Source organism: Amaranthus tricolor, chromosome 3 (genome assembly GCF_026212465.1).
Source record: "Amaranthus tricolor cultivar Red isolate AtriRed21 chromosome 3, ASM2621246v1, whole genome shotgun sequence".
In the NCBI taxonomy this organism is placed as follows: Eukaryota; Viridiplantae; Streptophyta; class Magnoliopsida; order Caryophyllales; family Amaranthaceae; genus Amaranthus; species Amaranthus tricolor.
Window position 1 is genome coordinate 4,923,492 of NC_080049.1, and position 10,291 is coordinate 4,933,782.

The following is a 10,291-nucleotide window of genomic DNA, read 5'->3' on the forward strand; positions in this document are numbered from 1 at the left end:
TCCACCTAACCTTAGTGATGATGATGGTATCTTCATAATAGATGAGAATGGGAATAGACATAGGTTTGAAGGGGATACTGAGGAAGAAGAGGAAGAGAACCTAGAGAGGATATTACCTGAGAAAGAACAGTATAGTTTGTCTAGTAAAAGGAGCTTCCACACTACACCTGGGTCAAAAAATTCAGATCAGAGGGAGAACACCTTCCAAACCAAGTGTAAGGTACAAGGAAGAATATGTGACCTGATTATAGATGGAGGTAGTGAGTCAAACTGTGTGAGCAAACAGTTGGTGAATGAGCTGAATTTAGAAACCAAGCCTCACCCACATCCCTACAAGATAAAATGGTTGGACAATAAATGAAGTGGGTTTGTGAGCAAGCAGTGTTTAGTGAGCTTGACCTTAGGCACCTACACTGATGAAGTGTTATGTGATATGCTTGATATGGATGCATGCCATATACTGCTAGGGAGACATTGGCAGTATGACAGAAGAACCATACATGATGGTTACACTAACACCTATACCTTTAGGCACAGTGGGAAGAGGAAGGAATTAGTGCCTTTGCCTCCACACAGAACTGTTCCATCTAAGACTACTAAGGCACCTATACACTGGATAAACAAGAAGGCAAAGATTAAAGAAGACAGTAGGGAAGGGCAAACCTTTCTGTTAATTAACAAGAAGGTTAAACAAAGGAGTAACAATATAGATGTTGGGAATGTTAACTTCTTCGAACAGTTCACTAACAATTCAGACCATAAATACTTTTGTAATATTTGGGAACAAAATAGACTTAATGCCAAGCATAATAAGAAGGTTGAGTTTATGCAAAATTTCAACCTTGTTGCTCAGAATAAAAATGGGAAATCTAACAAGGTGACAGTTGCATTAAGTAGGAAAGAACGCTTACTAGCTATACCACAAGCCAAGGTTTTGGGATTTAAGATGATTAAAGGAAAACATCAAGCTGATCCAAACTTCAGAACTGTTTACACAAGGGTTGAATGCGTAAGTGAAATGAATATTACATTATCTGTATTACTAATTACTCTTTCTTTACATTGTAGAAAACATGGGGATGCTACACAACATGCTGGAAAAAGGATGGAAATACACAAGCAAATGCAAAGGATCATTGAGAGAGCTACTGCTATATATCAGCAGGGGATTAACAAGCATCAGATTGGGGATAATGCTTTCAAAACAAATCTGTTAGAGCAATATGGAGCCCTTGTCATACTCAACATAAAAGGCCTGAGACCATACTATACAGCATCAGAATTGAGCACAATTCTTTCCCAAGAAGGAGGAATTGATGCAAATGCATCAAGGGACCAGGACTTTGCAAATAGCTCACAAGTACAAGACACTGTTCCTAACTTGTCACCTACGCCAATGGTGCATGAAGAGCAGAACTGGGTCAAGGATGCTTGCCAAGGACTAAACATGACCTCAAGATACTATGTTGGGAACAAGGAAGCCAAGACTACAACAAGGAACAATAGCATACACTTGGAAATGGGAACAGACAGCAGATCCCAGACCAAAGCATTTTCTGTCGACCAACAGACCTTGCTGAGTCCCCTGAGCGCAGACCCGTATCACCCAGACCCTGATCAAGGCTGGGATGTCACCTTTGCACATGGACCAAACCATCTAGGTCCCAGGATCTCATTGATAGACCACGTGGCATCCTAGAGGCTGAGTGAAAGGAGGGCTGTCTGACAGATTCTCCAGATCAGAATGTACTTAAGTATTTTGTCTTCTGTTTCTGTTTTTAAAGCGCCTTGTATTTAGCACGTGTTCTTTAATTAAGCGTGTGTTTAGTTTTAGCCGTTAAGGTAGTTGAGTGCTCCATATAAGGAGAGCCTCCCCCCATGTAATAGACATTCAAGCATTCAGTTTCATATGATTCAATACATAGATGTATTTCAGAAAGTTGTTTCTGTTTTTTCCTTTTTTGAAGTTGACGGTGACTTCATCATAGGTATACGGAGTATCCTTTGATCTTTGTAGGTTCAAGGATTGTGGAACAATCATTGGCACTGCAAGAAAAACCGTGTGTGCATAGTCTGGAAGACATTGTACGTTTATCATTGTTAGAACGGCGTTGAAATAGCCACTGACCAACATCATCAGAAAACCAAGAAAGGATTTCTTGGCTCTGTTCCTGTGTGTCAAGGGATCTTTTCATTGTCATTTTGTAGTTTTGTGTGTGTAATCAATAAAGGCTTCCGCTACACATTTATCAGTGCATAACAAAGGCCGCAATAAGCCTTCGTTTTGCATCAGGATGGGCTTCGTAGACAGCCCTCGTCGCTTCTTTCTGGTGACTAGCTTCTCAAGTGGGTGACTTGGTAAGCAAGCTACCTTCAGCATTAGTAAAATCCCTATCAATAATAGGCCAGAATGGTGGAGAAGGTGGTCCTTTCACATCCGCTTCTATAGCAGTAACATTAGGACTTTTTCTTCATTAGTAAACTCTTGCTTGATGAGTTTAGGTTGTTGATGAAAATAGTGAATCAATTTGCTTCGAGTAATGAGTTTTGTTTGAAGAGCATTTATATATACAACCATCTGCTATAGATAAATGCAAATTCTTGTGAGAAATGAACTGTAAATGGGCCAGTCCATTATATATTTTTTAAAATATTGTAAGTAGGCTTTACGAATGATATAAGTAGACATTTAAAATATTGAAAGTAGACGTTAAGGATAGATAAGTAAGCATTAAAGGCAATGTAAGTAGGTATTAAGAATACAGTAAGTAGATATTAATCTTTAATGGGTTGGGCTTGAGATACATCTCTTAAATAGATACTCTCTCAAGAGACTGGCTGATAAACAAATCTTTTTTAAACGAGTCAAAGCTCTTATGCTAATTGAAGAATTGTGATGGCTTGTATGGAAGACTAATTTAGAAAGGGGTTATATAGAGTATTACTTTTTTTTCGCATTTGTTTTAGAAGATTCCAAAACCCTTGTTTATCAAGAAATTAAACTTGAGTTAAACAGAAAATAAAATCTTGGAATTTAAATAAGACAAATCAATTTATTTTTTTTGAAGTATACCACACCTAATTTTTAGGTTATTTATGAGCCTAGATACATCTTAGAAGAAATTATGCTTATCTCCTAAAATAACTAGTAGAAAATGCACTTATCTTTTAGACAAAACTTGTAGCACAACGCACTACCTTCTAATTTCTAAATACTCAAATTACTTGTTACAATATGGACACATGATTAGAATACCTCCATTCATGAAAAAAATTATTTGCAGAGAAAAGAAGTTTGGAGAGAGAAAAATATTTTCTAAATTTGTTATTTTGTCTTACTACAATACTACAATTGTACAAGACTAAAGCTCTCCTTTATATAGGAGAAGTAATTAACACAAAAGAAACAAAACTAAAAGGGCTGGCATGAACGAACTATTGCAATGCATAATATCAACATCCCCTCATGCTTGAGATGGTTTAAACATGCCATGCTTGGATAATAGAGTTTGAAACTGAGTAGAAGAAAGAATCTTAGTGAATACATCAGCTAATTAATTGAGATGTCGTGGGCAAATATAAAAGTAGTAAGAAACCTTCCATGACCTTTTCTCGAGTAAAATGGCAGTCGTTCTCAATGTGTTTTGTTTTATCATGTATATCAGATTGTGAGCAATGTTGAAAGCCGATTGATTATCCCAGTGGAGGGTAACAAGACGTAATTTAGTGATGCCCAGTTCTTCGAGTAAACGAATAGTCCATGTGATTTCAGAGCTGTAGAATCGGTTTTGGGGTTTGAAGTCTGTGTTAGTGTTCTCATTCATCAGCAATAAATAGTTATAAAAAGATCTTCTCCCAATTACAATCAAATTAGGCCTAGAATTAAGGAGAGAATATTGGGAAAGATATTTCCTAAAATAAGATAAATCAAATAATTAGGTAATAAATATATCCTAAGAATATATTCTAACAATATATTCTAACACCCCCCCTCAAGTTGGAGGATGTGAAGGTACAATGCCAACTTGCTTAATAGAGAATCGAACTGCGATTTTCCAAGAGCCTTGGTGAATATATCAGCAAGTTGCATATGAGTAGGAATGTAGGAGGGAGCAATTAGGCCTTCAGTAATTGCATCACGGACAAAATGACAATCTACTTTGATATGTTTTGTTCGTTCATGAAAAACAGGATTCTTGGCAATGTGTAATGCTGACTGACTGTCACAAAACAAACTGATTGCCTTGGGATGATGTACCCCCAAGCTCAAAAGCAAACCTTTTGACCATTTCAATTCACAAGTGATGGCAGCCATTGATCGGTACTCTGCTTTTGCAGAGCTACGGGAAACAGTATTTTGTTTCTTTGTTTTCCATGATATAGGAGACTGACCTAGAAAAACGAGCCAGCCAGTCAAAGATCTACGTGTAATAGGACACGCGGCCCAATCAGAATCGCACCATCCTTGAAGTGTCAATTCACTGTCTGATCGCAACAAAATGCCTTGGCCGGGTGTACCTTTCAAGTATCGTACAACTCTCAAGGCTGCTTCCCAATGTTCTGTCCTTGGTTCATGCATGAACTGTGATAGTATGTAAATGGAATAAGCCAAATCTGGCCTGGTGACAGCAAGATAAATCAACCTGCCAACAAGTCTGCGATATGATTCAGGATCAACAAGTAATTCACCCGATGCTTGACCGAGTTTGTGATTTTGCTCAATCGGAAAACCAAATGGTTTAGACCCTAATAGACCTGTTTCAGAGATGATATTGAGAGTGTACTTTCTTTGACAAAGAAAAAGACCAGACTTACTACGAGCCACCTCTATGCCAAGGAAATATTTCAGAGTCCCGAGATCTTTCATATGAAAACAATCACTGAGATATGTTTTGAAAGTACTTAAAGCAGCGAAATTATTCCCAGATATGATCAAGTCATCAACATAAACAAGAACATTGATTTGCACCGAGTCACGTGTATAAGTAAACAATGAGTAGTCGGAATAAGACTGAAGAAAACCATATTCTTTCAAGGCGGATACAAGCTTGGCAAACCAACATCGAGGAGCCTGTTTTAATCCATACAGAGATTTGCGAAGGCGACATACCTTAGTGGGGTGAGAGGAATCAAACCCTGGAGGGAGTTTCATGTACACTTTTTCTTCAAGATCTCCATGTAAAAAGGCATTGTGAACATCCATTTGATGCAACTCCCAATTTTTGGATGCCGCAATTGCTAAGAACGCTCGAACAGTGACCATTTTAGCCACAGGAGCAAATGTTTCAGTATAGTTAATGCCTTCCTTTTGATGGTTGCCAAGCACAACAAGTCAGGATTTGAGCCGCTCCACACTTCCGTCAGACTTGTACTTGATACGATAGACCCACTGACTCCCAAGAGCACGCTTTCCAGGAGGAAGATTCTCCAAGGTCCATGTACCATTATTTTCCAAGGCTCGAATTTCGTCTTGCATAGACTTTCTCCATCCTTCATCTTTCGTGGCTTCCTTAAACGAACGTGGCTCTTTGCCCGAAATTATAGCTGCAATTAAATTCTGATATTGCAAAGAAAAACTGTTACAATTAATGTAATGTGCTATAGGATAAGGAGTACCTGAGGAATGCTTAGGAGACGAAGTGTTAGAAGATGAAGGAGATGGACTTTTCGTAAAGATGGTGTGAGTTACATAATCACGATGCCGAACATTAGGAAATTTCTCCCTAAATCCACGTCCCAAAATTATCATGTTGTCTTTCACTAGGCTGCTGGGCTTGCTCATGAAGCAAAGGAGGCTGATTTGAAGAAAAAAGGTGTGGGAGTACACTGCTGGGCCTGATCCAGCCCATTGGATGCTGGTAATCCATCGGACAGGTCAGTGAGTTGCGGAGTTGAAGCCTCACGCTGGTCATTAGTTGCTGGCAGGCTGCTGGATTGGGCCTGCGTTGGCAGCCCACTAGTGTGAGCCTCTCTTTGAGGCGTGAACCCCCCCTCAAAATGTGCATTGCCATTTTCATTTTGTACTAAATTTTGCACTTCAATATTTTCATGAATTCCACACGAATCATCTTCACATGCAGTAAAATCATAGTGAATATTTTCAAACAGAGGCACAATATGTTCCGGATCAATATTTGATGTAGTAGGGTCAACAAACGGGAGCTCATCTTCAAAAAATTTCACATCACGAGACACAAAAAAAACCTTTGAATCCAAATCAAAAAGTTTCCATCCTTTTTGACCGAATGGGTATCCGACAAAAATACACTTTCGACTTCTACTTGCAAATTTATCCCCTTTGGATTTTTGGTTTTGGGCAAAACAAAGGCAACCAAAAATTCGAATGGTGTCGTAGGAGGGTGGTTTATTAAAGAGAATTTCGTATGGACTTTTGTTTTGGAGAAAAGGTGATGGAGTACGATTTATTAAGTGAGCGGCTGCTAAAACACTTTCTCCCCAAAAATATATCGGCAAGTTTTCTTGAAATCGCAAGGCTCTCGCGACATTTAATATGTGTTTATGTTTTCGCTCAACCCTCCCATTTTGTTGTGGCGTCCCAACACAAGAGGTTTGAAACAAAATACCAGTAGAATTAAAATAATCAAGCAAACAATTGAATTCGGTCCCATTATCACTTTGAACCACCTTAACATTCTGGGAAAATTGTCTATCAATCATAGCAACAAAAGACATAAACATATGAAAGACCTCTGTTTTATCAACCATCAAATAAAGCCAAACAGCTCGAGAATAATCATCAACAATGGTTAAAAAATATCTTGCACCACAAGAGGATGTATGTCTATAAGGACCCCAAAGATCACAATGAATTTTTTCAAAAATTCTAGAAGCCTTATTCTCACTTAAAGAAAATTAATCCCTAGAATGTTTAGCACGAAAACATATGTCACATGCTTTATTTAAACTACCCGTACTACTACTAACAGGGGGAAGAAGCTTCACTACTCTTTCAGACGGATGACCCATTCGTTTGTGCCATAACTCCAGTGTAGAAGAAACTGCATGCACTGAAATCTGCTGCTCTTGCTTGACACCATCAAAATAAAAAAGTCCATCACGTCTAACACTCGTTCCAATCAGCATCCTCGACTGGTCCTGTATAGCACAAGAGTTTGAAGTGAATTGTACAGTACATTGTAAATTATCTATCAATTGCTATACAGAAATTAAATTGCATTGTAATTCCGGAACATAAAGCACGTTTTTAAGGATTCTTTTGCTCGATAAATAAACGGAGCCCTCTTTTGTTGCTGGCACAGTCTTCCCATTAGGAAGACCTACTGGACATGAAACTTGCTGTACATTATGAAGCCAGGAATCTATACAAGTGACGTGCCTTGATTCACCGGTATCGATGATTCACATATGACAATCAAACTCACCTGCTAATCAATCATGAGGGATTTTAGTGTTACCAATAAATCCAGCCAAGGCTTTCCATTGCTCGGCCGAGAAGACTAGTGAATTGAACGGACCAGTCGAAGGAGATGAGCCATGGGTATTGCTTGGACCAGCTACTGCATTTGTGTTAACCGGAGCACCACGACCTCTGTTGTTGCTAGGTGGCTGCGTTGCTGATCTTCCACGACCAGCACCCCCCTGCATCTTGAACGAACTGGGCCACCACTCGGGGTAGCCAATCAACTCAAAGCATCCAGAAACGAGGTGCCCGTTCTTGTTACAGTGGGTGCAGACAAGATGTGATTTGTCTGATTTTTCCCTTTGATCAACAGGAGTTTCTGGTTTGCCCCTCCCTGTAGACTAACGAAGAGCAAAACCAACAGCTGCCGGAGGTTTGTCTTCGGGCATGGACTTGGCAAGGCGAACATGCTCATCCTGAATTACTAGTTGATATGCCCGATCAAGAGGAGGCAAGGGATCATAAGACAAAATATTGGCACGAACTTGAGCGTGATAATCAGTGTATAAACCCATAAGAAATTGATGAAGCCGTGTATTATCACGGCGTTTTTCATGCTCGATGCCTGCTGTACATGATTCACAACAAGAACATGTAATAAGGGGTTCGTAATTATTTAACTTCTCCCATAAAGCTGTCAATTTACCAAAGTATGTGGAAACCGACATGGTTTTGGTTTGTTCACACCTAGCAATGGCAGATTTAATTTGTTGTATTCGGGGACCATTGACAATGGAGTACCTTGATTTTAGCGTATCCCATAATCGTTTGGCATCTTTGTATTTTGAAAGGGTAACTTTGACCTCTGGGTCTATTGTGTTCCTGAGCCATGATATCAACATGGCATGAAGAGTAATCCAATCCTCTTGTGTGCAAGGAGAGGAAGGAGATGTAATTGAACTGTTTAAGAAAACAAATTTCCGGCGAGCCTCCAACGCGGTTTGAATGTCACTGGCCCACTCATCATAATTATCACCCCGAAGACGAGTTGGAGTGATAAAATCACCAGGACGATCATGAGGACCGAGATAATAAGGGGAGGTTATGTCAATGTGCGGTGGTGGTGTTGGTGAAGGATTTGAAACTCCTGCCATGGTGGTTTGTTTTGTTTTTTTTATTTTATTTTTTTTTAAAAAAAGTATTGTTTTCCTGAGTGTCTGATACCATGTACCAACAGATAAATTGTGAATTTAGAAATTGTACCATACTCAGCTTTAGAGGACAAGATAAATTGTGAATTTAGAAATTGTACCATACTCAGCGTCTGACAAGATAAATTGTACCAACAGATATATTCTAACAAGAGCACATAGCACGATACTCAGCTTTAGAGGAGGATTTAGAAATTGTGAATTGTTTCTTAGATTTCCAACATATAGGAAATTTTCCAAAAAGGAGAAGATAAGTAACGGACCGTCTTGTACCAACACAAGCACCCCAATCGAAATCTGAAAAGCCTATAATGATAAATGATTCGCAGCGTGGAGTATAATACCTTGACGAATAGTATGATGAATGTAATTTAGAGTATGTTGAAGAGCGTGAAAATGAGCTTCGGATAGGGTTTGCATATATTGAACGAGTGCTTGAACTGTATAAGCCAAATCAGGTCGGGTATGAGTGAGGAAGTTGAGCTTGCCAACGAGGCTGCGCTACAGTTTGGGGTTAAGAAGGGCATGGAATCATCTTTCTGCAGCTTGAGATTAATCGGCAAAGGTGTAACAGTCGATTTTGAAAAAAATTGATATAGATTATATGAAGATTTACTCGTGTCGCCATCTTCTAATTAAAAATATTATTTTTAAATTTTAAATTGAAAATGTTTAATATATTAAAAATTTAGGCCTTCAAAATTTTAAATTGAAGATTTACTCATGTTGATCATGTGGTAAAACGGACCGGCAAACCATACTCTCCAAAATTCTCTAACAGGCCATTTCACAATAATAAAGACAAAAAATGTGACCTAAACCCTACAATCAACCGGTTAAGAGAACGGAAGACTAGGAATTATAATTACTAATTTTAGTTGAATTCATTTCTCTGACTGAATCTTACGGCGGTAGAAATTCCAACAGATTACAAATTAATCTTACCGAATACCGAGTCTTTGTCTCCGTGACTACGTACGGTTTTGCTTTTTTTTTTCTTTCATAATAACCACAGATATACATTCAACACCACACATTCATTTACTCTTCTTACTTCTCTTTTCTTTTTTGCTTCCATTTTCTTATATTATTATGATCATTTTTTAAGATTTAATCCCAAAGAAATAATAATTATTATTATTATTTAAGATATCAATGTATGTGACTTTTTTTAACACTTAATTATTTGGTACTTTTTATGATGATTTAGTTTAATATACTGCGTAAACCCTAGAAATACAAATAAAATAGACCATTTAATTATGATAAAAGCAAATAAAACAAACCCTATAATTAGGAACTCATTTGGTACTTGATTTCATTTTGACCGAGACTTATGGTAACTAACAACCAATTAATTGTACTTTTTTATCTGATTATTTTACTTTAATTTCTTTTTTTTTGGACTCTTTTTTCTCTCTGTTTTGCTTATTTATTTTACTTGCGCAATTAAATTCAACACCGTCTTTGTTTTCTGTTCTTTCTTTTCTTTCCTGTGATCTCTTCCATTTTTTCTTATTTTTCTTTATTATTAGTCATCGTCTTAATTTTTAAGATCATTAAATACAACAGATATGGAATATCATCATACAATTACAAATGATGATCATGATAATAATAATAATAATAATCATAACATACCTAAACAAAAAGATTTCTTTTCGCTCTCCAATTGTTCGTCTGAAGAAATATCAAAACA

At 37.8% G+C, this 10,291-nt stretch overlaps 1 protein-coding gene across 1 annotated transcript in view; it reads left to right on the forward strand.

Moving 5' to 3' along the window:
• Positions 1 to 9,057: 9,057 nt before the first annotated feature.
• Positions 9,058 to 10,291, forward strand: part of LOC130808251 (WRKY transcription factor 42-like) — a 13,679-nt gene continuing 12,445 nt past the window's right edge. The window contains exon 1 of the mRNA XM_057673733.1: positions 9,058 to 9,159. Within this exon, the coding sequence (XP_057529716.1) occupies positions 9,058 to 9,159 (102 nt within the window). The remainder of the gene's footprint in view (positions 9,160 to 10,291) is intronic.